Genomic DNA, 27597 nt, shown 5'->3' with positions numbered 1-27597 from the left:
CTGTGTGCTCACTTCCTTCTGTCCCCACACGGGACGGGCGCCGTGGGGAGTGGGAGGCATGGTGGGAGGCGGGTGTGGGAGCTGGACAGGTGGATGGACACGGGCTTGGAGAAGGAGTTTTAATCCAGGGCTTGGACTGGTACAGCATTACTGGGGCATCCTCAGGCAGAGATCAAACAGTGTTGCAGGAACTGATTTGGGTAGAGGGGTGGCAAGAGGTGAAAATACACAGATTTCCTCAGCCTTCGTTGAAGAGAATTAAAAGATAAATGTCCAAAGGTAATAAATGTTTTAAAATAATGGGACTATGACCCCCAAGGAGGGACAAAGGTGGTGGGAGGAGCCAGAAAGCATCTTCACTCTGAATCCGGGTCTGAGGATCACACCTGGATATCCGAGGTCCAGCACGAGGCCCTGTGGAACTTCTACCCACTTCCTGCTTGAAAAGCCAGAAACGGGATGGGACCGTTGAGAATGTCAGGGGAATCAGACCCTCGCCAACCAGCCGTCAGGCCTGGGTTGAGAGTGAAGACACACTTGCTCCAAAACCCTGCCCTAGAACTGAGGGGTATTAGGACACAGGCTCAAGGCTCATGAATTACAACGTGGAGAGCTCTAGGACAGCCAGTCTGGCACCAGACCCCTCCTCCGGCTCTAGAATGCAGCCTTCCCTCCCCACCAGGGTCTGAGGGCTCTGGACCTGGATGGCTGTGCCATGCTGGCCTCCAGGCCCAGCTCCACCGTCACTGGGCTGAGCCCTCCATGGCCTGCACCCAGCGGATGGTGCGGGTCCGGCTCTCCTCCCAGGAGAACGGGGGCTCATAGCCAAAATGGCGCCGAGCCTTGTCGGTGCTGACGGTGAAGGTGGTGTTGGCCATAGCCAGCGTGTAGGGGTTGAGCAGGGGCGCATAGAGCAGCAGCGGCCGCAGCAGCCACTGCAGCAGGACATTGAGGGCAGCCAGAAACACCAGCAGCCAGTAGGGCAACAGTGGGCGGGTGCCCACCAGCCGGAGTCCACAGGGGCCCAGGAACTCCATGTTGAAGTCCTCATAGCTCTTGTAGGGTGAGTTGTCATAGCAGAAGTACACCTGGCCACCCATGAGCGCAGCTCGGTGCTCTAGCTCCCGGGCCACCAGCACGTGCATCCAGGCCACGTTACCTGTGGGTACAGGGGGGAGAGGGGGTGCCGAGGAGAGAACCGGGGGCGGATATGTCCTTGAGTGCCCTTGCAACCATGTAGATACTGCTCTCTTCTGGGCCAGGGCATGGACAAGGCACCCCGTCCTTGGGCCCACGTAGATGCTGCCCACATAACTACGGCCCTGCTGAAGGCTGCTTTCTCCCAGGCCCCTGTAGCCATTTACTCTCCCAGGCCAGCCTATGTGGATGCTATTCCTTATTCTGTTAGTCCTGGGCAGGTGCTCCCCCTCTCCTCTCCTGGGAAGATGCTGCTCACAAAACTGCAACCCTTTCCTCAGCCTATGACATGGTATTGACCTCAGCCTTCCCAGCTGGCACGGACACTGTTTTCTCTGTGGCCCCTGCAGACAAGGCCCACATATCAGAGTCTGCTCTGGCCCATGTACAGACCATCCTTTTTTAGCCAGAGTACAGAACAAACCCTCGCCCCAGAACCTGTGGGTCCTGCCCTGTTTTTTTAGCCTCCCCCAACGCCTAGCCCCGGCCTCACCCACGTAGACCCGGCCGTGCTCCACAGAGGCTGGAATGGCCCGGAAGAGCCGACCCCCCAGGCGCAGGCCCTGGTGGTAGAAGTCCCTCATGATCTGGTGGCCTTCGCCGTAGATACCGGTGGGACGCAGGGCACATGTCACGAGGGGCAACCCCCCAAGGACCTGGGGGCAAAAGGCAGGCAATGCTAAGACCTAGGACCTGGTGGTTTGCCCTCTGCCCTGATCTCCTCAAGCTGGAGATGGAAGGAATCCAGGGCAGGATGCAAAGGAGCCCACAGTAAGAAACAAATGAACAAACAGAAAACCAGGGGCTGCCCTGGTGGTCCCGTGGTTAAGACTCTGCCCTTCCACCGCAGGGGGCTGGGGTTCGATTCCCTGGTGGGGGAACTAAGATCCCGCATGCCATGCAGTGTGGCCAAAAGGGGAAAAAAAAGGAGCCCCCAGGCCCTGGCTCTGCCTCTGCCTGGCAGCCCTTTCCACCCCCGTCTCCTACATCTCATCTTCTCCAGTCTCACCTTCCTCCCATTGGCTTCCAGGACGAGCTGCTCAGCTAGGGCCTTGCTGCAAGGATAGGGGTGTCTGTGTACTGCTTCGTATGGGGTATTCTCATTGCCCCTAGTTGGGGGAGAGGGAAGATTCTTAATGCTGAGGGGAGATGGGGCCCTTGAAGTATTGGGGGAACCTCAGCTCACCTGTAAAAGGGCTGGCCTTTGATGTTGGGACCCACAACTTCCATGCTGCTTGTGTAGACCAGGAAGCGTGTTCCAGTCTGCACACAAGCCTCAATCACATTCCACGTGCCTGGGGGAAGGCGGGGGTGTATCCAAGCTGAAGCTTCCTCCCCCTCTGCGTCTTTCCCCTCCCCATCCCAAAGCTGGATGAGGACACGTGCCTTCTTTCCCCAGGCCCAGGGAGAACCACAGCAGGTCAGTGAGGGCTGGCCTGCCATGACAGGGGCAGAAGTGTCCACAGGACAGATTGTCACAGGGGAATCACAGAGGTCAAGGTCAAAGAGGGGGGCAGGAAACAAACAGCCAAGATCAGGCCATGTGCCAGGGAGTATTGAGGACATTGTCAGAACAGGTAAGGAGCATCTCACCCTGCACGTTGACCTCATGGATGGTCTCAGGACTGGTTTTCCCAAACACATCCACCAGCCCAGCTGTGTGGATGACCACGTGGGCTCCGGCCACAGCTGCTGCCACCTCGTGGGCCTGGGTCACGTCCCCCTGGATGGCAGTCACCTGCACGGGCCCTGGGAGTGGGTAGGGGCAGCCAGAGGCAATGTCAGAGCTGAGGCTGTCAGCCAGCTGCTGGGTTCGGCCCACACCCTTGGGAGCCACATTTTCCCAGTGTGACTCATTCATCCTATCCATTCGCACTGGAGAACATAACAGGCATCATCTTTTCCACAAGGAAGGGATTCCACACCCGCCCCCGCCCCCACCCCGCCCCCACCAGTCACCTGTCTTCAGCTCCTCCAGCCAGGGACCCAGGTGTAGGTCAAAGATGCGCAGCTCACGGAGCTGGGGTTCCTGCTGCAGCAGCATGCGGACCACATGTTCCCCCAGGAAGCCACAGCCACCTGTGACCAGGTACACCAGCTTCTGGGCTTGTGCAGAGTCTGCCATGCCTGGCTGGGGAAAGAGACACTGGCGCGCCTGGGTTGTCAGCCACCAACTGCCCCAGCACCAGCGGCCCCGTTACTCCTAGGAGGGGTCCCTGGCTTAGTGGCCTGGAGCAGTGACCCAGGGGCCAGAGCTGTTTCTGGAGGCTGTAGCTGTCGCTGCAGTGGCCAGGCTACCTGCCCTCTGACCCTGCCAGCTGCAGTTACCGAGATAAGGGGGAGGGCTTGGCGTGCAGGAAGGGGTCAGGGTTTGAGGTGGAGGGAGAGGTTCTGGGACAAAAAACGAAGGGTGGTTGGCAGGGAGCTGGGGAGGCAGGGTAGAGGAAGGCGAAAAGGGCTGGGACTGGGGGAAGGGACCCCCAGGTCCTGGCATCACCACAGCCTACCTGCAGCCACGGTCCCAGGCCGCCCAAACCGGCCACCGGAGGCCGTCTTCTATAGTCTCCTGGGCCAGCGACACACCGTCCCCTTCCGCTTGCTCCTCCTCCCTCCTGGCCCATTCCAGGAACAGAGGCCAGCCCAGCCTCCACCTCTCCGCCCCCCACGCTCTTGCCACAGGGCACCCTCTGGTGGCCGCTCCGGGCTGCACTGGCATCTGGTTCCAGCAAAACTTGGGCAAGGGGGATGGGGGAGCCAGAACCTGCCGGGTGGGTGCGGAGTAGGGGTTTCAGCCACAGAATGGAGCAGGCAGGGTGACCTCACTCCCGGTGCATGATATCAGCCTTTCCCTCTTGCTGGATTTCCCAGGAGGCCAGAAGCCCAGCAGCAGCTGTGGTTTTGGGAAGGGAAGGGAGGCCTGACCTTGGCCCCACACTGGCTGGCCTTGGCGGGGGATTTCTGGATGGCTCTTGCAGCCTGTCTGCTGGCCCAGAGTGATGGTGGCTGAGTCTGCAGGTCTGGGATCTTGCCCGAAAGCCCCTCTAGCCACCCCAAACTTCAGGCCACCTATTTCCCTGTCTTCACCTGCCCCACCCTCTGTCCTCAACCCCCATCCCACCCTGCTCCTCCCCAAAGATACTGACAAAACACTTTTGTACAATAAAGTTTAATCACAATTATAAAAATGTGGCGTTGGGTTCGCGCTATTAACATATGTACAGTCCAGCCCAACAGGAAGGGACCGCCCCCCACCATCCTGGCCTGGCAAAGCCGGAGCTTCCAGACACCAGGGTGGGAGGGTGACCCACGGGGTCTGGCAGGAACAGAAGATGAGGCAGGGTTCCAGGCACAGAGTCCCCAGGACTGGGGGCGCAGGGCCCCCCCCCCAGGGGGAGAACATGGCCACTGCCCCTAGAGACCCCTAAACTAGGGAGGGGTGCACGCAGGGCACAGAGGGGAAGTCCCCATTAACACAAAGCAAGGGGGCTATGCAGCCCCCCCCAAGAACAGGATCTGTACAGGCCGGCACCCCAGGTTTCCACAGGAAACAGCTGCTGGCAGCTACAAAACATTTACAGCTTCTTCTCCGCAAAGAAAAAAAATCGGGGTGGGTGGGCAGGGGCAAGAAGGGAAGCGGAAGTTGCCTCAAGGGACTGAGGCTCCCTCGCTAGGCTCGGGGCCCCCCCAACCCCACATTTGGAGATGGGGCATGTGGGCCCTGCTGAGCCCACTAAGGCTGGGTGGGCTGGGAGCTCAGGGCACCAAGGGGAATAAATAGGGGTGAGGGCACCAGTCCTGCCCCACCTCAGTTGAGGGAGCCGCGGCAGCTTTCGGTGCCACATAGACACGGGATCTTGTTGTCCTCCAGCGGGAACTTGTAGTCATAGGTGATCTCCTCATCCACGCCGATGGGCTGCTTGGAGTAGATCACGATCTTCTTCTGGGACTCGATGGTGATCACCTTGGCATAGCAGTTGGGCTATAGGAAGAGGGCAGCGTGAGTCACGGCCGCGCCCTCGGCTCCTGCCCCGTCCGCTCCCCCCGACCCGGCCCCCTGCGCACCGTGCAGCAGTGGTTGATGAACCTCGCCAGGTTGCCACACTTGGTGGCGTCGATGATGGTGTCGTGGTCCACCCGGAACAGGTAGCTGCTGCCAATGCCCTCTTGCACGTAGCGCTTCTCCCGCATGTCGGCCACCATCTAATAGAGGACAGGGTGCGATGGTCAGGGGGCTTCCCCTCAGCTTCCTGCCAGGCTAGGCCTGACCCCACTGGCCCCTGTGATGGGGGGTCCAGACAGTCTCCCAGCTGCCACCCCGGGAGCCACACTGGCCTGTCCTGGATCCACAGCTCTCCCTCTGGCACCCGCTACCCCAAGGCGCTGACTCCTGACTTTGCTTCCAGGACCCCCACCTCCCAATACCTTTGGCTGCCGTTATGACAAGGTCACCCACAGGACCCCAGGGAAGTCTGCACTGGCCACTGGGCAGGAGAAGCAGTCACTGTCTCCTCCTGGAATGTCTGCCTGGCCCACGGGAGAGCCCCCAGACTCCTGGGGACTGGGTCGGTTCCTGAGATGACAGTGGCCGTTTCACGGACTGAATCCTACTCATCCCTTCTCCCAGGACCCTCTCTCTGAAACAGGCGCCCACGGCTGCTGCTGTCCACGCCAGGGCCCACATTCTTGGGTGAGAAGGAGTACCTCATTTCCCAGAAAACAGGACGATAAACCCTCTGCACACTCCCCTCAGGTGAACTCACTCTCTTCCAGGGCTTCAACTGCCAGCTAAGTGGGGGGAACTCCTCCCAAACTTCCATCTCCAGCCAAATCCACCTCAGTGGAACTGCTGGGCGACACCCGGTAGATGTCCCCCAGTCACTGCAACTTCACATGTGCTGACAGGAGCTCATCTTGACCACACATCCGCTCCTCCTCGCTCCCTATCTCACTGGCAGCCCTACCTACTCCCAGCTGCTAAAGCAGCACCGAGAAACCATCTCGCCTCAGCCCTCGCCCTCATTCCCCAGAACCAACTCATTGCCTGGTCCTGCCAGCTACCTTGGACCCACAGACTCCTGCTACCTTGGACCCACTGCCTAGCCCAAGCCTTCAGCCGGGATCTCTGCAACAGCCCCACCCTGCCATCTCAGCCTCCAGTTCTCTCTGCATGCTGCAGTCAGATGGAGCTTAGTAACCTCCAAAGTCCTCTCCTGCCTAATGCTTCGCAGCAACCTTTCTCCTCTCACCATCGGTCCAAACTCATTAACGTGGCTCCCAAGCTCCGCGGCGTCCGGCCTCCACCGGCCCCCTCCAGCCTCACGTTGCTGCCACTGGCCCTAGTTTTTCCAAGTGGCCGTACTGACCTCCTTGCCCTAAGACCATCCTGCCTCCAGGCCTCTGCATGTGCCGTCCTACAGTGGAGAGCACCCTTCCCCTCACCCGGGCCTGGGAGTTGCTCAGCGTCCTTCAGCCCCTGGTTTAAACATCACTGTGCTCCCACCTCCCCTGCCTCCCTGAGCACCCCCTCTCGTATCAACCCAACACCATCCTTATGTTTCTTGCTGAATCATCAACATCTAGTTTACTAGTACCCATTACTAGTTGTTGAAGGAAGGAAGGGAAAAAAAAGAAAAGCAGGTTTCACTGGCTAAGTCTCAGAACCAGGAGGGACCCCGAGGGCCAGGTGGTTCTCGTGTTGGCAACCCAGGCTGCCGTCAGGTCAGGGGCTGGGCGTGGGGCCTCACCTGGCGGATGTTCTGACCCACGTATTCGATGACCATCTCGTCAGCTGCGATGGGTTCCATGGCAAAGAGCCCCCACTCATGGATCCGGCTCCGGCCGAATCGGAGCTTCTTCTTCCGGAACTAGAGGGCGGAAGGCAGACTGTGCTGCTGGACATCCCCCTCAACCTAGCGGTTGCTTGCCTCCCCTCAGACCTCCGGGGCAGGAGGGTGTTCTGGCCACTCGCCGCCGGCCCACCCCTGGGGGCGGGGGGGGCTCCACGACGCTGTCTTCCAGTGGCGCCCCTTCCCTCCTCAGCCCCCACTCCTCACCTTGAGCTGGTTTAACTTCAGCAGGTCGCTGTCCATGATGGCGGAGGTGCCGATGGCGCTCAGGAGCCGCCGCTGCTCAGAACGGCGCTCCGAAAGCACACGGTTAGTCCCCTGTGAGGTGCAGGCCAGGGAGGAGGTAAGTGACAGGAGAACTAATGGGAAGAAGATGCCGCCAGTGGGCAGGTACCAGGGCAGAGCCTCACCTGAGTGTCCGCTCCTTCCAGCTGCCGGGCCGAGACGGGGCACACGTCCAGGTACCTGTCCTTCTCCTTCTTGCTGATGGGGTAGTAGCCTTCGCTGCGGGCCGAGCCTGTCTGGTGCTCGCGGGGCCCATCCTGGGGCCGCCGCTTGCGTTTCGGAGTGCTCAGGTTGGTGAGTGCGGGGTGTTAAGGAAGAGAACGGGGTCCTCACCAGCCAGATCCCTGGGGCTCCGCTCCTCTCTCCCCCGCAGTCCCAGCCCAAGGAGACCTTAGCTGGAGGTCCTGAGCATACTCAGTGTGAGGACAGAAAGATGGAGAGAAATAAGTCTTAGACCCCACCTTTCCTGCCACAGAATCTCTGGGAGGCAGAAAAGAGGCACGAAACAGAGAGCAATGGCGGCTTGGTAGCCAGGGGAGAAATAAATACCCAAGCTGAACGTGGCAGAGAACTGGACAGGGAAGGAGGCCAATGCAGACCCTAGGAACGATCTCAGGAGGACAGTGCCTGGCTGAGCGACCGCAGGGAAGCCCCCCCGCCCGCCCCCCCGGGCCTGCCCCCCTGTCCTGAGAAGGCCAGCCTCTGGGGCTCAGGATATTGGTGTGATGGACCCAGTGGGTGTCGTTAAGCCAATCAGCCCCACTAGTCTGCTGCAGCAGCCGCTCGTATGTGAGCCGCAGGAAGCCCATGTCCTCCAAGTCCAGGCCCGAGTTCCAAATGTCATACAGGATGGTCATCTGCTCAAACTCGCTGCGGGGCTCGAAGGTGGGGGGCGGCGGGGGCGGGGGGGGCGGGGGCGGCCGCCGGCGCCGCGTGTGGGAGCGGAGGCTGCGCCGCCGGGTGGCGCCCTCGCCGTCGCTGCTGCTGCTGCTGCTGCTCTCCGACGACTCCGACTCCTCCTCCTCCTCCTCCTCCCCATCCTCCTGCCGCTGCTGCTGCTGCTTTGGCTCCTCCGCCTCAGCCACCACCACCTCAGGGGCCTCCAGGACCTCGTCTGCCGGGGAGCTGAAGAGGGCCGCAGGGGCAGGAACTGGCTCCAGGGGCCGAGGGGCCGGCGTGGAGGGCGGCGGCTTGATGGCCAGGGCATAGTTGTGCTCCAGGAGGATGTGGCTGAGCAGGGGGCCCGGGCGGTCCGCCTCGTCCAATGTCTCTGTGGCCTCTGAGTCGTCGCCAGTGGGCAGGGCGGGCAGCCCGCGTCGGGCTGGGGTCAGAGCCAGGTCGGCCAGCACGGCCAGGTCCACTTCTGTCCCTGGCTCAGCCTCCTCTTCCTCGGTGGAGCGGCATCGGCCTCCAGCCCGGCTCCGGCCTCCTCGGGACACCTCCTCAGGCCAACTCTTGACCAGAGACGCGTGGTCCAGGGGCAGGTTGCGAATGGTCCGCTCCACGGCCCGGGGGACTTTGCGGGAGGCGGGGCCGGGAGACTTGACCTGCGGTGGGGCAGCGGGGGGAGGCTCTGGGGCCGGCACCTCCTCCACTGCAGAGAAGGAGACGGTTTTCCGGCGTTTCTTGGGTGGGGGCAGGAGGGGGATGGGAGAGGAGGGGCGCTCGTCGGGGCGGGGGGCGGGGGCCGGGGGCCCAGCCGGTGGCTCTGGGGTTGGCTGGGGCACACTGGGGGGCGGCTCCTCCGTGGAACCTGGGGAGGGAAGCACACAGGGAAAGGGAGAGGGTCAGCTTCTCGGCCGACCGTCATCACAGATTCGCTACCCGCAAGAACCCGGCCAGCCTCCCTGGGGAGTCCACACCCCAGCTGCCCTCACTCCTCAGCTCCCCACAGACACTCCTGCCCTCACAGAACTTCTGCTGCGACGGAGACAATCACATGAAACACATGTGCAGCCCGATCTCTGAAGGGCGGGGGTAGGGGCTCAAAGGAAACAAACACTTGGACTCTAGTCTTTTTACCAAGACTGGCGGTGACAGAACCACATCCAACAACTAGACACAGAGATCAGACGACTTTCTGTCAGCTGCATTCTATAACCAGGATGCAGTTGTCCAGATCTGAATTAAAGCATCCATTATTTTGACTACAAACAATATTCTTTGTTCAGTGAAGTGAAAAAGATACAATGTAAGAAACAATCTTTTTATTAAACTATTTTATAAAATTGCACTGTGGACCTGCCCAAGTGAGAAAGGGGTCAGGAAGTCTCCCCTCAAGAAGCTGAGGGTGGCACTTCCCTGGTGGCACAGTGGATAAGAATCCGCCTGCCAATGCAGGGGTCATGGGTTCAATCCCTGGTCCAGCAAGATTCCACATGCCGCGGAGCGACTAAGCCCGTGCGCCACAAAGACTGAGCCTGCATTCTAGAGCCCGCGAGCCACAACTACTGAGCCCGCGAGCCACAACTACTGAGCCTGCGTGCCGCAACTACTGAAGCCTGCGCACCTAGAGCACGTGCTCTGCAACAAGAGAAGCCACCACAATGAGAAGCCCACGCACCGCAATGAAGAGTAGCCTCTGCTCGCCGCAACTAGAGAAAGCCCGTGCGTAGCAAAGAAGACCCAATGCAGCCAAAAATAAATAAATTAAAAAAAAGAAGCTGAGGGTGAAGCTGAGGTCCCAAGGATGAGGAGCAGGCGGTGCTGTCTCTCCCCAGCTAACAGGGACAGGGAGCACATCCTCCCTCTGTGAATACCCCCAAGCCTGCTGCTGACTGCTGGGGTCTGAACATTGCTCAAGGCATGCATAGCCCTTTCCCCAGGGCCCAACCCTGTCCTGCAGACCTGACCCATCCCCATGACCGGTCCACAGCCTTGCCCTCTCATCCTAGGTTTTAGCCAGTCAAGCAGGCATGGCTTTTCAGGCCCCCGGCCCTTTGCTCACATGGTTCCCTTTGCTCACATGGTTCCCTTTGCTCACATGGTTCCCTTTGCTCACATGGTTCCCTTTGTTCACATGGTTCCCTTTGTTCGGAATGCCTCTCTCCTTTCGCCCATCCAGAAAGCCCACACGCAGCTTTTGGACCCAGCTCAATGACACCACCTTTGTAAAGACTTCCCCAGTTTTCTCAGACATTGGTAACATCTTCCTCTCAGAACCAGAAAGCTGGTGGTTCTCAACTGCCATCTTCAAATTGGCTGCAGCAGATTAATAGCTAGAATTTTGTGCCAAGCACCAATCCAAGCCTTTCGCATACAGTAAGTACTCATTTAATTCTCACAACGATCCTATGAGGTGAGTACTATTATTAATGCCTTCTTACAGGTACGAAGTCAAGGCAGAGAGAGGCCGATAACCTGCCCAAAGTCACCCAGCTAGCAAGTGACAGAACAAGACCTGCATCCCAGGGCAGCCTGGGTTGAGTTCGGGGTCTTACCTACTGCCCCGCGCTGCTCTGGACCTCCTAGCCTGGGACTCAGCGGCTACAGGTCTGGCCCTACCACCCACAGAGCTAAAGGGCAGCCAGCACCAGGCCTGGCCTAAGCAAGCAGGCAGTGATCAACATGTGTCCACTGCCTCAACCGACACGCCCTCAGCCTCCTGTCTCCCGAGGGTCTGGACACCCCTGGGCTCTCAGCCAGGAGTAACCCACACTCTGAAGCTAGTGAGGCCCCAGGTGCTGGTCCCCAGTCCCCCAGGTCCTACGAGTCCTCTCACATCCTCTCCTCTCCAGCGCTTTGGGGCGGGCCTCTCCTCTGATCCATCCTCCCAACCTAGCCCACTGGGCCCTCTGGAAGCCTGGCCCTTGAGAACAAATTCCACCCCGCCACCCCCGACTCAGCTTCTTCCCACAGATTTCCCTTTTGATCCCCGTCCTGAAGAAAAGCTGGCAGGGCCTTTCAACATTTAGGGAGGCAACTTTCAGGTTACCTGCCCAGTCTACACAACTCCCAGAAGCCACTGTTTCTACGGCATGACCTACCCCACTCCCTCCCTGCCCCTGGCCATCATTAACTGATGGCTAAATGACCCAAGCCAGCCCAACCAGAAACTTCCCTGAGGATAAGGTTCTAAGATAGGAGGGGGTGGGACTTCCCTGGTGGTCCAGTGGGTAAGACTCCACACTCCCAATGCAGGGGGCCCGGGTTCGAACCCTGGTCGGGGAACTAGATCCCACACACATGCCGCAACTAAGAGTCCACATGCTGCAACTAAGAACCCCTCATGCCACAACTAAGAAGACCACATGCCACAAGTAAAAGATCCCGCATGCCGCAATGAAGATCCCACGTGCCGCAACTAAGACCCAGTGCAGCCAAAATAAATAAATAAATAAAAATAAATCTTAAAAAAAAAGAAATGAGGGAGTCTGTCTGTGGGGGCAGACATCCTCTGATGGAATGGAGAAGCAGAGGAAGACCATTTGCAGGAGAGCGGGATGAATCAGAGGGGAAGACAGAAGAAAAGCAAGTCCTAAAGGTGTCCAGGCCCCTGTCCCTGGGATCCACCAGACAAGCCCCCTCCTAGGCTCCTGCCATCGGGCCACACAGGCCTCTATCCAGTTGTGTCCTTGGTAGCTCGGTTTTCCCTACCATTCTCTAAAAGCCAAGGGACCAGCCTTAATTTTCCTCTCCTCTCCCACCTCTGCCATCTACCTAAGGGACTCTGAGAGCCCACCCGTTAGCCAGATTCTCACATTCACTCATCCTCAGCTACCCTCCACCAGTCACACACCCAACCTTGTCACCCCCCTCCACGTTGGACGGTGACACTCTGACCCCTACCCTCTGACCACAGTTCCCCAGGTCCTTTCAGTTCACCCCACTGCACCTGTTCAATTTCCCATCCTCTACTGCCCCGCCCTCTAGCTCATCACCCTCCCCCTAAATTAACTTCATTCTTTGTTGTGCACAGACCACAGCGGCCCTTGCTTTGTCCTTTCCTTTCACGCTACTTTCCGCAGCCTTCCACCACTTCCACCCTGTAGACCCCTAACCCGGAATCCACCCAACCACCTGCCTTCTCTCCTCCTTCACCCCAACCCCCGGCCTCAGCAGGGCTTCTGAGTTGCTGGCTTTCATCCTCACTCCCCACCCTCCTCATACTCCAGGCTTCTACTCCACTCATGCCCCCTCATGCTCAGAAATGTCCTGCCTTCCTACTGAAGAGAGGAAAAGGAGGCCTTTGGCTGAAACCCCACAACTCCCTGCTTCCCCATTTACCGAGAGACCTGCATCCGACCTAGAGCGTCCATCCCCCCCAGGTGTGCTGCTCTAGCAAGTGCTCCTCTCTCTCCTGGTCCATCCACCAGCTCCCTCGTCCCTTCAGTCTCACGTACTTGGAAAAGCTAACCCTCCACCAACCCCGCATTTTCTTGCTGTCTCTCCAATTCCAGTTGGGTAACCTTGAACAACTCACTAAGCCTCAAATTCCTCACCTGTAAAATGGGAGTAGCAGAGATGTTGTGAGAAGTACATGAGAAAGTGAAATTTGCAACGTGCTAGGCCTGGCACATGGGATCTACTCAATTAACGTTAACTAATATTATTAAGTACCATCCCTCAACTGTCTTCTTTCGCAAGAGTAGCTTACCCTTCCAAAAGACTGGTTATCTATCACCTGCCCTCACTCCTTAACACCCCCTAACTTGAGCCATGCTACTGAAATTGATAAGGTCACCAGTGACCTCCTAACTGACAAATCCAACAGACGCTTTTCCTTTTGTGGCCTTCCAATACAGGCCACTCCCTCCTTTTGAAAACCCGAGCTCCCTGGTTTCCTTCCCACCTCTCTGATCACTCCTTTTCAGCCTCCTCTGGCTCCACTCTGCCCCCCTATCTCTTGTAAGACAATTAAGGCTCTGGCCCCCTTCTCTCATTCCATACATCCTTCCAAGGTATACACAAGTGTATTCACACCCATACTTTCAAATACCTGTCGCATTTCCAGCCTACTGTTTTCTAGAGCTTCAGATCTTTTTTTTTTTTTTAAACTTTTTATATTGGAATATAGTTGATTAACAATGTTGTGGTAGTTTCAGGTGTATAGCTTCAGATCTATTGATCCAACAGCCCACTGACTGTTTCTACTTGGAGGTCCCAGAGGGACATGAAACTTAACCCCAATTAAATGCATCAGCCTTCTTCCTAGTTCTGGTTCTCGAGTTTCCTTTCCTGGTAAGTAGTTTAACCAAGTGGTTCTATGTCCTAAATTTCTCTGAAACCCTCATCCCCACTTCCACTCCCTGCACCTCACTGTAACCACTCTGGCTTTGGTTCAGGCCCTTCGCTTACCTGCATCCTTTCAAACCGTCTCATGAGCTGCCCCACCTCCCTCCTCACCTCTTCCAAATCCCTCCCCCTCCTGCGAGAATGATCTTTCTGAAATGCAAATCTGATCACATCCCACTTTTTCTTCCTACCCTGAAAATGAAAGAGTACTGATATTGCTGCCCCCTGACCTACGATTCCATCGGCTCTTCTGCCACCGATGGACTTCGGAGAGACTGAGAGGTGTCTTAGGATTAATCAGAACCTCGACTCCTTCTCTCATGGGGTCTGGGCCAGAACAGAGCGCCTCAGTGCTAGGAGGTCTTCCTGTGCTCACTGCCTATCTCAGACCACGGATTCTCAATAATGTTCGAGAGAGATCTCTGGAAGGCCACATGCATCTTTGAAGCAAAACTTGAAAACTGAATTAATTCCACCATAAGAGCAACCTACTCCAAGTTACCACCATTGCTTGCCTTACTTCCTGCAATAGCCTCTTAATCTCCCTGCACAAACTCTGGCCCCTCTCCAAGTTTTCTCTGCACTGCATCTTTTCAAAACACAAATACAACCACGTCAGTCCTCTGATGGCATTCCACTGCCCTCAAGATAAAGCCCAAATTCCTAGTGTGGTCTACTCATTTTGCATGATCCAGCCCTCGCTCATCTCTCCAGTTTAGGCCACCCCAGCTCCCCGTCACTCTCAGCTCTCCAGAAGATTAGCTTTCTTTTTTGTCTTCCAACATGCCATTTACTCTGCTTTGGGGCCTTTGCACATGCTAATCACACCCTCCTGCTTGCTTTGGCTTGATTTCAGCCCAATGGTGCTTCAGCAGAGAAGACTTCCTCACAGATATGCTCAGGTTCTCAGAGTACCCTGTACTTTTCTTTCATGGCTCTTACAGTTCGTAGTCACAGATTTTCTTAAGTATTATCTTAAGTAGAGATTAAACCGTCTCTCCCTATAGACTGTAAGCTTCATGACAGTGAAAACAGTGCCTACTGTGCATATATCATCACATCCCTTGCACCCACTGTAAGGATTCAATAAGTAAGTATCTATCGCCTGAAGGAACGGTTCACTCAGCAAGACACATTATGCGTGTGATATAAAATAACAACTGAATGTACAAATCCACAAAGGAAAGCAAAGACAGAATTAAGTTCTGAGTTTATGTTGTTAATAGTTATTATCTATCCAATTTGACCATTTAATCAGGCATATACTACACATTAAGGAAGAGGCTTAAGAAAAATTGGTAGGAGAAATTTACTAAGTTAGGAGTTCTCTCTTTTACTTATTTGGGAAAAGATCATTCTGTTTTACTTTAGTAGCCAAACACCCTGGTCTAACTCTGAAAACTGTACATGGCAGTGCAGTTTGAGTGTGTTAGGCCATAAATGTCTCCAAGGGAGGAGTGACAGGAGATAGTGACTTCCATCCAATTTTGTATGTTTTCCAACAAAGTCACACACTCGTATACAATTAATAAATGTCAACCACACTGTTCCCATGAAGACAGACACACACATACACAAAGACTACAACAACAGTTCCGCACCACCTACCTGCAGGTCTTGCTGGAGACTTCTCCTGTTCGGGGAGAGGTGTGACTGGGGAGTCTGCAACCCTTTCTGGCTCAGGCTCCTCCGCAGGTGCTGGCAGGGGCACGGGGACATCTCTGGGGGGCGATGATGCTGAGGGTATGGTTGCTGGCTGCTCCTCTTCCTCTTCTTCTTCAGAGGAGGACTCAGATGATGAGGAGGACGATGAGGAAGAAGAGGAAGAAGATGAAGAAGATGCGGAGCTGGATGAGCTGCTGCTCTCCGAGTCCGATGCACTATCATTCTCACCATCTGAGTCAGCATACAGAGAACATTTGGAGGACGAATCGCTTTCGTCGTCCTCACCTGGAAATCCAGAAGGGGGAATCAGGCGAGGTGAGAAGACCCCTCTCTTGGTCAAGCCGTGGGTTCATTCACTGACTCACTACTAGGGATATGTTAGGCTCCGTGCTAGGTGCTGGGGATTCCTACCCTCAAGGAGTTGGAGAAGCACCCAATCTGTCCACAGTGTGATAAACTTCAGTATGAAGGGCTAGTGGAGCAGGCAAAGGGAAGCCCTGGATTCTGCCTGGTTGATCAAGTCAGGAAAGGCATCCCTGTGAAGGAGATGCTGAAGTCAAGAAGGACAAGAAGGAGTCCACCCAGCAGACGCGGGGGCTGAGTGGGGACGTCAAAGGTAAGAGAAGATGGTGCCCTTGGAGACTGGCAAGCAGCCTGCCCTAACCACCAAAGCTTTTCCCAAAGTGGGTCTTATAGACACTGCCTGGACAACAGACTCTGAAAAAGGATTCCAGGGTAAAATAAGCTTAGAAAATGTTATATGGTCTATGCCTCTGGGAGTGGTAATACATTGGAAGGGCTCTAAGAAATTAAGAATTTCAGAGTCTTGGAGGAACATAATCGAATAGGGGTCTGGAGAATGGCAGGATGAAGCTGAACAGATAAGCAGGAGCTAGATCACAAATGGCCTAAGGCATCAGGCTGAGAGTCACCTGTGGAAGACAGGGAGCCAGGAAGAGACTTAATGGCGGAGAGTAACAGGGTCAGGTGTGCATTTTAGGAAAGATTCCATCAGCAGGCTGGAAAATGGATTGAAATGAGAAGGATGGAAACAGAAATAGGGAAAACAGTCAAAACTGCTGCAGAAGGCTTCCCAGGTGGTGCAGTGGTTGAGAATCCGCCTGCCAATGCAGGGGACACGGGTTCGAGTCCTGGTCCGGGAAGATCCCACATGCCGTGGAGCAACTAAGCCTGTGCGCCACAACTACTAAGCCTGCGCTCTACAGCCCTCAAGCCACAACTACTGGAGCCCACGTGCCACAACTACTGAAGCCCGCACACCTAGAGCCCGTGCTCCGCAACAAGGGAAGCCACCACAGGATAGCCTGCTCGCCACAACTAGAGAAAGCCCGCGCGCAACAACGAAGACCCAACACAGACAAAAATAAATAAATAAATTAATTAAACAAACAAACAAAAAAATCTGCTGCAGACTCGGAGTGAGAAAGACAGGAGAGCAGGAACAAGGGAGGTGACAAATTCAAGAAACACTGAAGCGGTAAAACGGACAGGAATTGGTGACCAAGTGGATGTGTAGGGGTCTGCACCTCTCACTCTTAGCAGATGACCTCGCCCTCTGCTTTCCTGAGAGAGAGGCTCTCAGATCACCGTTCTCATGATTCTGGCCTCTGCTGAAATGGCACCTCTCGGAGGCATCCCTTCACCATCAGATGTAAAACAGTCCACCTTTCCCGTTCCCTGACCCTGTCACTCCCTACCCCGTTACCCTAGTTCATCTTCTTCAAAGCAAGTATCTCTACTTGAGGTGCAACTATTTGTCCACTTGTATGTCAAGTCCCCGCCTCCCCACCTTGACCGTAAGCTCCAAAAAGGCAGGGACCACATGTGTCTTGGTCGTTGATATGTCCCTAATACCTAGAACGGTGTCTGGCACACGGGAGGGGCTCGATATCTAATTCTGAGCAAAGGAATAAAAGAGAGACTGAACCGTGTACTCAAGCCTCAATAAATGTGGAGGAACAGACAGGTGTTCAACTGAAGAACAGAGGTGTGTCTGGTGCCAGCAGCTGCAGCGAGGGGAAGAAGGAGGCACAGCTCAGTGGCCGGGCCTTAACGGAAGAGCAGTGCCCAAAGAGGGAAGGGCACAGTGGGGCAGCAGGAGAATGCAGCCCCCTTACCTTGGGAAAATAAATGGGCTGTACTGGGTTGTCTTCAGGGGAGAGCATGTTTCAGAGGTAAGCAGGAGGGAGTGTTCTGGGTATTGTTTACAGTGGGCCAAGGGTTCCAAAGGATGGGGCTAAAAGGCAGTTGTTTGGGGGGAAGGCAAAGATGGACAATCAATCCAGCAGGCAGGTTACGTGGGCTCAGAAAGGGCTGGACAGGTGGCTGAGTCCCTCCTTCCCCAGAATTTGACTGTACTCTGTGCGTGCTTACCGTCTGATGCCTCTGTCTCCTTCTTTGCAGCATCCATGGCTTCTTCACGCTCTTCGTCGTCCTCATCTTCCTCCTCGTCCTCCTCATCCTTAAGGAAAGGGACAAAGGGGAATTAATAGAAGAAGGACAACTGGTCCTCCAGGAAGCACAGCTACCAGGGCTCCAGCCCAGAGAGAAGCTGGCTACGGCGGCAGGAACTCAGGACGTAGGCTCTTGGCAGGGACCGGGTGCCTCAGCTCCTCACCTTCTCTGACGAGGACTCCTGGGATGCCTCCTCCCCCTCGCTGTCCAGAGCAAAGGACTTGCGGTGCTTGCCCTGGGTCTTGCTTCGCTCTTCATCTCGTTTTGGGGGCTTGGTCCCCGGACGTCCTGGCTCTCCAACCTCCTTCTCTCGCTCAGCATCTAGGCCCAGACGAGTAGTGCAGTTTACCATCAGCAGTAGTAGCCCTACCCTGGGAAAGGAGCTCTGCACACACCATCACTGATCTTTCTCATGGTCCCACAACACACACCTCATTTTACAGACAAGAAGGTGAAGCTCAGCAGAGAAACATAAAAACTGCACATTTTACTTCACATTTTACACAGTTTTAAACACATTGCACCCATTTTATCTTTCATCTTTTTCTGCGATGGGTGGAACAGTGAGGCGATTTTGTTATGTCTGGCCCAAGAAAATAGTACTAAGGCCAACGGGTCTCCAGGGAAGCAGATCAGACTCAGTAAGGAAGTTTCCCGCCACGGAAGCTGTCAACCTATAGCTCAGACTTAGACAAACTGGTAGGAAGGGTGTAAGAGCGCTTAAGCATTAGATGGTAACCTTGGGTAGATAACCTCTTTTAACCTCGCAATTATTCCTCTCTTAAGGGGAAAAAGTGAAACACAGAAAACTTACGTCAGCATACCAGAAATAAAAACCACAGCTAAAATCCAGGGATAACCCTACCTGAACCTTCTCACATCTCAAAGAACTGCTTTACTGTAACCTGTTGCAATTCTTCACTTGGCTCCTTGCCCTCAAGACACCTTCACCCCTTCATCCCTGCCTCCTGCTTTCCTATCAGAATCGAAGCAGCCGTTTTCCTCCTTTCTGCTTCACCTGACCTCCCACTCACCATCTTCATCTTCCTCGGCTGGAGTAGAAGGCCGGGGCCTCTTTTCCTCACTGGCCTCTGAAATTTCCGAAGGCTCTTTTCGCTTTACCTGGGAGATGAAAAGAGATGGTGCCCTTTAAAACCCAAACACTCATGGTTCCCAACCACCCTCACTCCAAGGAAGGGAAGCCCCCCTTCAACCCCTCTCCCCACGCAACTAGGCAAGATCACAATTCTGGGTACCTTGAAAGAAGGCAGCCGCAGGGCTCCTCGCAGTCCTGACCCAAAGGCGAAGGCTTCGATGCCGGTGGTACCCCCACTCTTGGCCCAGTCTACCAGGGACAGCAGGCCTGGCTCTTTGAGCTTTGTCTTCTCTTTATCCTCCTCCTTGGCTTGCTGTTTAGCTGCATTCTGGAATGGCTGCAGGCAGTAGGGGGATCGAGCTCCAGAACCCAGGCGCTCCCTCTTGCCTCAGAACTACTCCCAGGCCCCAGGAATACAGAAATGCATCTACTCACTTCTCCATCTGACACATATCTATGCCACACCTCCCTCGCACCAGCCCCTGTACAGGCATTTTCTCGAAAGTCCACTCATTCAGTCCATCAATCTTATGAAGCTGCTACTATTATTCCCACGCTACAAATGGAGACCCTGCAGATTGATGCCCAGAGAGATTTAAGGGCTTCGTCCACCACAAGGAAGCAGTGGAACCAAGACAAAGCTCTTCTGACTCTCAGACTCCTGCTTCTTCTACTGTTCTGTGTGCCCCCCAACTGCCCTGGGCCCAGCTGTGTGTGCCACCGAGTGCCCACAGTCTCTCTCTCCACTTGCCCCAATCACCTCTCTTCTCTATTCTGAGCTGTGTAGCCTGAAGAAGCTGGAGGTCTATTCCCTCCAGTGGAGCCCCAGGTCTCCCCAGTCCCAGGCACTGGCCCTCACCTTGGCCTTCTCTTCCTTGCTCTCCCACCACTGGTCAAAGGCTCCAAAGGCCACATTCTCCACCATCTTGCGGTTGAGGTCTCGCTGCATGATGCTCTTCATCTCTTGGACTAGGGTGGCCAGCACACGGCCCACGGTGCCTGCCGATGGCAGGGCCTTGCCCTCTGCCAGCTCTGCGTCCTCCCTGGGAGGCAGCCTGGCCTCTTCTCCTGAGACTGAGGAGGAGGGCAGGGGCTCGGCTGCCATGGGCAAAGGCAGCTGGTAGGCCTCCCGGGAGTATGCCCCTCGGCCTTCTTGCCCTTGCGTGTACAGAGCATATGGTAGGCCATAGGCTGCCTCTTGGGGGGGCGGGAATGGGAGGAAGGCCTCCGCAAAAGCCCCACCAGGGGGACCAGCTGAGGCAGCGGTCAATCCTTTGCCCTGCCGCAGTTGGTGGAGCCGAGTTAACATCTGGGTCTGCATCTGGAAGGACATGGGCATCCCTCCCCACTGAGCCCCAAGTCGATCCATGAGCTCTAAGGAGTTCACAAAGTCATAGATGTGGGGGGGTGGCGGAGGAGGTGGGGGGTACTCGGGGGGCGGTGGCCCATCAGGTCGGGGTGGGAGGAGATAGGCAGGCTGGTGGGGAGGGTAAGCAAGCGGAAGGGAAGCCAGGTACGGAGGGGGAGGGGGAGGGGGAGGGGGAGGGGGGGGAGGTTGCTGGGGGGGTGTTGGGGCCGGAGGGGGTGAGCCGCCCCTGTCATCGTCGGAGATTTCCATGTCCTCTCCAGAAGAGCATGGAGAAGCCTGTAGGGGTGCAGAGGACGGTCACAGAAAGCTACTGCCTGTTCCTTGGGCTTTTCCTCAAATCTCTGTTCTCTTGCCTAGTTCCCTTCCTTCTCCCAACCCTGCCTCCTGGATCCCAGGGACTTCCCCTGGCTGAGCCCAACCTCACCTGGTTCTGTCCGTTGGCTTTGGGTGACTCCCGGGTAGCTCCTGGTTCCCCACTCCCTGTAGGTGCCACATCCTCAAAATTCGCCGGGGCTGGAGGGGGCGTGCAGGGCCCGTGACCTGACCCAGAAGGAACCTCGCTCCCTGTGTCCCTAGCCCCAGGGCCCGTGGTACTGTTCTCTTCCTCTTCCTCGGTGTCAGAAGCCAGGAAAGAAAACTTGGAACGCTGCTCCTTCAACAACATCTCAATGCGGGAATCCAGGCTGCTGTGCTGAGCGAAGGGCACACTCTCATTGGTGGTCTCTGGGGCCGGAGAGCCGGAACGGGCAGGTGAGGCTGGGCGGGGGGAGGTTCGAGCTTCTTCCCTCTCAGGGCTGGGCCCCCCACCACCCCCGCCTCCACCAGGTTCTGGAGGCTCTGGGGGTGGAGCTTCTGAGGCAGGAGGCCGGTAGTCCTGGTCAGCAGGCCGGTTGGGCTCAGGGGGCAAGTAGGAGGTGTAGGAAGGTGGGAAGCGCTCAGCTGTATTTTCGGCAAAAGGTGCCCCAGGGGTCTCCTCCCGAGTTGCCCGGCGGGGTGGGTAGGAAGCATGGCGTTGGTAGCGATTCCAGCTTTCATAATATGCTGGGTAGTTTGAGTCAGAACCACGAAAATGAGAGGATGAGGAAGAAGAGGACGATGAAGAGGACGAGGCCAACGAGGAGGAAGAAGAGGAGGATGCGGCGGTGGCTGCAGTGGTGGCGGAGACGGCTGCAGAGGTGGTCGTGGGGGCTGAAGACGCAGAGAAATGGCGGCGGGAGAAGGAATCTTGGTAGCTGTTCTCTGACCGCCGGGGCTTGAAGGAGGCTGAAGTGGTGCTGGAGAAAACGTGCAGAGGGGTTAGCTGGGTTCAGCTCCGCATGCCCCAACCCTGATGCCCCGCTGTCAGTACCCAAAACCCCTCTATGCTGCCCCCAAAGGAAGATCTACACGCTACTGGGTTCCTAGCTAGAAAGTAAATTCCCTGAGGACAGGGATTTGTTGGCTGGATCCAGAGAAACTAAGGCAAATTACTCCCAACTCCCTCTTAGAGACTCTAGGTTTCTTCTTCCCAGTGGCAGCTCCGAGAATCTGGGGGTCCCGGAGGGTGTTTCCGCTGTACCTGCTGGAGTAGGCAGAATCCTGAGAGTAGGGGGTGCTGCCCCGAGACGTGTAGGGGGTTCCTTGGGAGGACTGAGGGGTGAACTGGCCGAAGGAAGATGGGGTGTCTTGTCGGCTGCTGGAGAAGCTTGTGTCCTGGGAGCAGGGGGTGCCATTGCCAGGAGTGCCCACCACAGCAGTGCCTGCTGGGAAGGCAGCTGTGTCGGAGGAGGAGCGGCGGCGGGATTCAGTCTGGAGGGAGAGAGTGGAGCAGGGAGAAAGGAAAAGAGATCAAGCACCATTTGACAATATGCCCTTCACCAAACCAAGAACCCCAATTCCCTGCTTTTTGAAAAAAGCTAGGCCTCTTTTCCTTGGCTCTTCCTATACTTAACAATGAAGTCCAGAACCTCCCAAAGGCTGCTTCTGGCATCTGAGCACCGGGCACATGTGGATAGGGCTAAAGCAACCACAAGCTTCTCACCGTCTCAGTGGCTGCACCAGAGCCTTGGAACTTCTCATTCAGGGCCTTGCCCCCAGTGGGCACTGTCTGAGGGGTGTAGGAGCCATTGACTATCAGTTCATAGTACTTCATTCGTTGTTGTCCTGGAGGGAGGAAAATGGGAACCAACAGAGTCAGATGGAGGAAACAACTCCTTTCTGATTTCGTGTCCCCACACTTCTTTCTCGGGCCTCAAGTTTCCTAAGATTTCTTGGAGTCTTGGGTTTGGGGCTTTCAGTTCTTCTACCTCATCTCTATGTAATAACTACTACAGACAACGTACTGAGTGACATTTCACAGTTTACAAAAATACTTCTAACGTGCGCTACTATGTTGGATGATCACCAGGAGAGAGAAGCATCCGTACCCCTATTTTATTTTATAGGCTTAAAGAAAACTAACCTGCACAAAGTGGTAAAACTAGAATTCAAACCCAGTAGTCTGATGCTACATCCCACCATCCTCTTCATCCTATAAACTAAAGTTGCAAAACGGCAGCCTGAAGGCTAAACGCAGCCCACCATTGTGTTTTATTTGCCCTACACAATCACTTAAACTATTGGCGAGGACAAGGGAGGAATGCAACATTTAAAACCCAGGAGATTTCACACAAGAACCTAGATTTCTGGCTTTAAGAAAAACTATCTATGTTAGTCCTCATTCCCACCTACAAACTGGCTAATGCCAACTAACAGCTGCCTCCTTCCGATGCCACTAGACAGTATGCCACAGTACCCACCCCTCCCTACTGCTCCTTAGCACAGAAGCCCAGATTGCTTCACTCACCTATACAGGTCCCTAATTCTCAATCCAAAATTTCAAAACCTCGTGTTTTTAGAATTTGGTGTCAAAACCTGACATCAGGCTATTTAGTATAGTTCTTATTCATTCTACCTAGTGTGACTCTTCATACATTTTCTTGCAAATACAGTCATACATTAGACTAAAGGGTGCTGCCCCAACCCTGCCAAAGACAATACACAAAAAACCGTATCTGGGGACTTCTTTGGTGGTCCAGTGGTTAAGACTCCACGCTCCCAGTGCAGGGGGCCCGGGTTCGATCCGTGGTCAGGGAACTAGATCCCGCATGCTGCAACTAAGAGCCCGCCATGCCGCAACTAAAGATCCCGCATGCTGCAAGGAAGATCCCACGTGCTGTAACTAAGACCCGGCAGTAACCAAAATGAATAAATAAGTAAGTAAATAAATAAATAAACGTTAAAAGAACAAAACAAAACCCGTATCTGTACCATAAACTCTCTGTAATATTCTGATGTCAGAAACACACCTGGCCCAAAGGTTTCAGATGAGAAATCATGAACCTGATCACCTGCCTGGCCCCAATAGGCATTTGCGTGTACCATCTCTGCCAGAGCCCAACCGTGGGCAGCAGGTGATGGAGAACTCACCTTTGATGTCGAGCTGGGCATGGATGATGTTGCCCATGACGGAGGTAAGGTGGAGGTTTTTGACTGTTTCCTTGGCTCCCCGAGTGCTGGTGAAGAGCACACGGGCTAGGCCCAGGTGCTTGCGAGTACGGGGGTGAAGAAGGATCTCTACCTCTTCCACCTCGCCATACTTTCGGCACATGTCCTTCAGGAAGGTCTCCCGCACGTTGTCATTCAGTCTTGCGAAAGTCACTTCTTTCAGTGGGATCTGTCCGATATAGAATTCATCCAGCTGTGGAAAGGACAGTAGTTAAGTCCAGCGTCTCAATACTGACCACTGCTCCTTTGCCCTTTGGGAAATTTTAGCGAAATCCATGAGGCCAAGAGAGATAAAACTGGGAAACTACGAGGCAAGGGAACGGGGAAGGGGGTCCCAACAAGGGATACATCAGTCTTGACCCATCTCTTCCCTGAATTCTTCTCACCACAGAATAATGACAAGAACCAGGAAAAGAAACGCACAAACTGAAAACTAAACCTCCATGGAAATAACTAGTTATATAGAAATAATTCACTAGTTCAGCTCTTACTAAGTCATTACCAAGAACTGAGCACTAGAAATACAAAGATGTGAAAAAAAGAGATTCCTATTCAGAAGAGTAAACAAGACAGACACACACAATCGCAACATGACAAAACAAAACAAGTGTCAGCAAAGGTGGAGACAGGGTGTTTGGGAGCCCAGAGAAGGAAACCTTTGTTCAGAGTGGAGGCAGGAAAGAATTCATTCAAACTGGGCTTTTCGGATAAACCAGAGTTGACCAAAATGACAGGACCTGCAGGGCAGAGAACTATAAAATAACGTGGCATTGCCTAGAAACTGCAAAGTGCGTGGTAGGATGGAACACAGGCATGCAGTATCGAGGCAGGAGATGAGGCTTTGCCAGATGAATAATCATACACACCAATGCACAAAAAACGTGGACTTGGCAGCAAAAGTAAAATAAAAGAACAGTAAAACCAGAGACAAATGACAGCAATAAAATGGAGAAGAGAACGGAGGCGAGGAAACCAGGGGAAATGAATACGAGTCTGTATTAAAGGAGTGGCAACAGAATTAGAAAAATTAAGGTAAAAAGAAATGTGTTTAGAAAATAGAGTCAGCACGACTTGGTGACACATTAAGGACAGAAGAATCATAAGATGACTCCCAGGTTTCTAGCTTGTGCAGCTGAGTAGATAGTGTCGCCATTCATCAGTAAAAGGAGAATAGAAAGAAGAGCAAAACTAAGGGAGTGAAGATAATTGTTTTACATCTCTTAAGCTTGAGGTTTCTGTGGGGCCTCCAGATGGAGCTGTCCCTCCACCAAGCGTATAAGTCTGGGGTTCAAGAGACTGATCTTGGCTGGGATCAGAGGTTTGGAAGTCATCAACATTTCAGTAATAGTCAAAATTGTGGGTGGGAAAGAGATTGTCCAGGACAAGTGCACAAAGGGAAAAAAGAGGGATGAGAGAATCCCACAAGTGACTTATTTAAAAAGGAATAATAATAAAGAATTAGCGAAGGAGACTAAGAACCACCAGTTTCCTAGGACCAGTGCTCCAAGGCCTGATGAGTCTCCTGCCTGGACAGGGACATGCGAATCCTCTGAGGAAACGAGACGGAGGAGGGGCGAGGAACAGAGGACTCCAGGGGTGGAGTCCCTGGTGTTGTCACTCCCCTTAACTGAGAAACTGCAGCGACACACAGGGCACTGTTTTGCTATGCGCTGTCTACAACTACACAATGATAGGTGCAGCAGCTAGACCTGTCTTCATCCTTCAAAAAGTTAACACTCCTGCTTGAGACACCTTACCTATATCTTTCTAGAAAATAAACACACCTCCTGTCCAGAACAACTCAGTCTCACAGCCTCAGAGATTATTAGATCTGGCTGTGATCCTTTCATTGGAAAACCCCCTTTTATTACACTACACTAAGACTGGACTACCAGGACTACTACTACTCCACACCCTCCAAGGGCCACCACACCAGGGAACTAGCAGACACGTACCTTAAACTTAGGGACTGGGAGGGAAAAGTCTCTGTTTTTGGACCTGACGTGGCAACGGGGGTCTTGGAGGTCTTCCACTGGTATATACTTTGAGTCCTAGGAAGAAAAGCAGAAACAGAAAGACAGCTCAAGGTGAAATCAGTGTTGAGCTCTAGAGCCCATTTGGAGACCCATATGCAAAAGAGCTGGGTGCTGGCTGCCCACTTTAAAGAAGGCAGGCTATGGGTATGGGAGTTCTAGGTGCTGAACAGAGGTAACAGAGAACGGGGCTTGAGTTCCCTAAATGGTAAGGAAAAGCCTGGGGCACTCACGTTGACACTGAAGTGGATTCCATCGTATCGGTACACCTTTTGAGAAGGCCTGCGCAGGGCAGGGTCCAAGGCAGGATCCACGATGAGCTTGTAGTTCCTCCACTGGAAGCTCGGGGCCTTCTGCCCATCTCCCCCACCTTCCTGATCCATCTTTGCTCATTTACACTGTCAGGAAAGAGGAATACGCAAGGGGGCTCAGGACTTAGGCCTGCCTCCCTTGCTGCCCCTCACCGACTACCCTTGACTCCAGGTACCCTCATCACCCCAGTTTCCACATCTCACCATGACCCGAGGCTCCCCCAGATTTTCTCCCAAGTACCTTCTTTCACCGCAACACCCCATTCTCTCTCCACCTCCCAACTCTCTCCTCAAGGCCCCAGGCCCATCTCGCGCCCCCTTACCTTCCCGCTCTCCCTAGCGCGCGCCCCACTTGGCCTCGGCACAAGACCCCTCCCCCGCCCCCTGGCAGGCCCCGCCCCCTCCCGCCTCCTCACCAGCCAGCGGCCCAGGCCAAGCCCGGCTCCCGCTCCCACACACCGGCTCCCGTCCCCGCGCCCCGATCCTCTGGCCAAGAGGTGGCACCTCTTCGGGGCGTTGGAAACACCGCGAGACCGAGCCCGAGACCCGGCTTCGGCCCCGAATCTGGGCGGGGGGTGGGGGAACGCGCGCCGCTGCCCTCTCCTCCCGCCCCGGCGCGTTCTGCCCCCCCACCTCCGCGCACGCGCGGCGCGGCCCCACTCACCCGCGAGCGGCGAGCGGCTCCCCCTCCCCCCACCCCGCGCGGCACCTCAGCGGCGCGAGGCGGTGGCGGCGGCGGCGACAGCGCGAGACCCGGCCCCGCAGCGGTGGCGGTGGCGGCGCCCCCCCACCACCACCTCCCCGGCGCGCGCACCAAACACCACCGCCACCTGCGCGAGGCCCAGCGGGCACAGCTTCTATATTCGCACTTTCGCCACGGGCGCCGCCGGGAGACCCACGGGGCCGAGAACAGCGGCTTCGCCTCGGCCAGCGCGCTGTAAGGCTCAAGAGTTGCGGCCCAGGGAGCCTGGAGATTGGCCGCATCCCCCGGAGAGTGGGCTTCACCACGGCTATCCAGCTGCTCTGGCCTGGGGTCCTTGACGAATCGGCGGCGACGAAAGCAGCGACTAATCCCTGATGATAAGGGGGCGGGGCGGAGGGGAGGAGGCCAGCCAGAGCTGGGGAGATTTGAGTGGCGCGTTGAACAGGCGCAGATTCGTCAGGCGGGCGGGGCGAATCAGTAGACAGGATGCGCGCTCCTTTGCTCTTCTAACCTGCCGCTTCCTCATGCGGCCAAAGGTCTGGGAGGCTGCAGATTCGCCACAAGTCTCAGCTGTTGCCTCCCTTTAACCGCCTTGGTGGAGTCAAGAAAATAATGCCGGGGTTAGCCAAGCCCTGTTGGCAGAGTGGGCCACTTTTCCTGGATCTTCCTTACTAGCACAACTCAGAGGACTGCTCAGTTCTGACCTGGGAGAAATGGCTACAGAGTCCGATGAGGATTTTCAGCCGAGTATAGAGAGGCCCGAATAATTCTGAGGGGGAGCCGGCCTAGCGAATCTGCGAATTCCTTCGTGGGCGGGGCCAAGGCGCCGCGCGCAGAGGGCGTGGTCAGCGTGTGGAG

General features: G+C 55.3%; 2 protein-coding genes across 10 annotated transcripts; both read right to left on the bottom strand.

Moving 5' to 3' along the window:
• Window positions 1–105: 105 nt before the first annotated feature.
• Window positions 106–3886, bottom strand: HSD3B7 (hydroxy-delta-5-steroid dehydrogenase, 3 beta- and steroid delta-isomerase 7). Of its 5 annotated transcripts, none has more exons than XM_061209555.1 (7): window positions 3705–3886; window positions 3157–3343; window positions 2791–2946; window positions 2384–2492; window positions 2207–2306; window positions 1691–1853; window positions 106–1159 (listed from the first exon to the last, which is right to left on the bottom strand). In XM_061209555.1, the coding sequence occupies exons 1-7, from the start codon at window positions 3816–3818 to the stop codon at window positions 744–746; spliced, it is 1245 nt and encodes a 414-aa protein (XP_061065538.1). In that variant the 5' UTR covers window positions 3819–3886; the 3' UTR covers window positions 106–743. The 5 variants fall into 5 exon arrangements, with proteins under 5 accessions (XP_061065538.1, XP_061065540.1, XP_061065539.1 ...); XM_061209557.1 differs by having other exon boundaries at window positions 2207–2252; XM_061209556.1 differs by having other exon boundaries at window positions 3157–3328.
• Window positions 3883–27033, bottom strand: SETD1A (SET domain containing 1A, histone lysine methyltransferase). Of its 5 annotated transcripts, XM_061209546.1 has the most exons (20): window positions 26867–27033; window positions 25959–26123; window positions 25648–25743; window positions 23615–23885; window positions 22188–22309; window positions 21726–21955; window positions 20592–21441; window positions 19658–20443; window positions 18959–19135; window positions 18737–18824; window positions 17866–18023; window positions 17622–17709; window positions 15171–15512; window positions 8047–9081; window positions 7454–7626; window positions 7251–7361; window positions 6942–7061; window positions 5260–5397; window positions 5002–5176; window positions 3883–3958 (listed from the first exon to the last, which is right to left on the bottom strand). In XM_061209546.1, exons 2-19 carry the CDS (start codon window positions 26106–26108, stop codon window positions 5003–5005), a joined length of 5109 nt encoding a protein of 1702 aa, XP_061065529.1. In that variant the 5' UTR covers window positions 26109–26123; window positions 26867–27033; the 3' UTR covers window positions 3883–3958; window position 5002. The 5 variants fall into 5 exon arrangements, with proteins under 5 accessions (XP_061065529.1, XP_061065526.1, XP_061065530.1 ...); XM_061209543.1 differs by lacking the exon at window positions 3883–3958 and having other exon boundaries at window positions 4348–5176; XM_061209547.1 differs by lacking the exon at window positions 3883–3958 and having other exon boundaries at window positions 4348–5176; window positions 15171–15458.
• Between the last annotated feature and the right edge of the window lie 564 nt (window positions 27034–27597).

The sequence above is a fragment of the Eubalaena glacialis genome, chromosome 13 (assembly GCF_028564815.1).
Source record: "Eubalaena glacialis isolate mEubGla1 chromosome 13, mEubGla1.1.hap2.+ XY, whole genome shotgun sequence".
NCBI classification, from domain to species: Eukaryota; Metazoa; Chordata; class Mammalia; order Artiodactyla; family Balaenidae; genus Eubalaena; species Eubalaena glacialis.
The sequence above is the reverse complement of the archived record's forward strand: the minus strand, read 5'-3'. Positions and strand labels throughout refer to the sequence as shown.

Bases quoted from the DNA above. Each gene is read 5' to 3' on its own strand.
- HSD3B7 (XM_061209555.1), bottom strand. From the start codon at position 3,818: ATGGGCCAGGAGGGAGGAGGAGCAAGCGGAAGGGGACGGTGTGTCGCT. The intron at 2,947-3,156 runs GTGACTGGTGGG...ACCCACTCCCAG, and splicing joins GCTGGAGGAGCTGAAGACAG to GGCCCGTGCAGGTGACTGCC. The intron at 1,160-1,690 runs GTGAGGCCGGGG...CTGTACCCACAG, and splicing joins GCACGGCCGGGTCTACGTGG to GTAACGTGGCCTGGATGCAC.
- SETD1A (XM_061209546.1), bottom strand. From the start codon at position 26,108: ATGGATCAGGAAGGTGGGGGAGATGGGCAGAAGGCCCCGAGCTTCCAG. The intron at 21,442-21,725 runs GTACAGCGGAAA...CGTTTTCTCCAG, and splicing joins GATTCTGCCTACTCCAGCAG to CACCACTTCAGCCTCCTTCA. The intron at 18,024-18,736 runs GTGAGTGGGAGG...GTCTGGGCCTAG, and splicing joins AGCCGAGGAAGATGAAGATG to ATGCTGAGCGAGAGAAGGAG.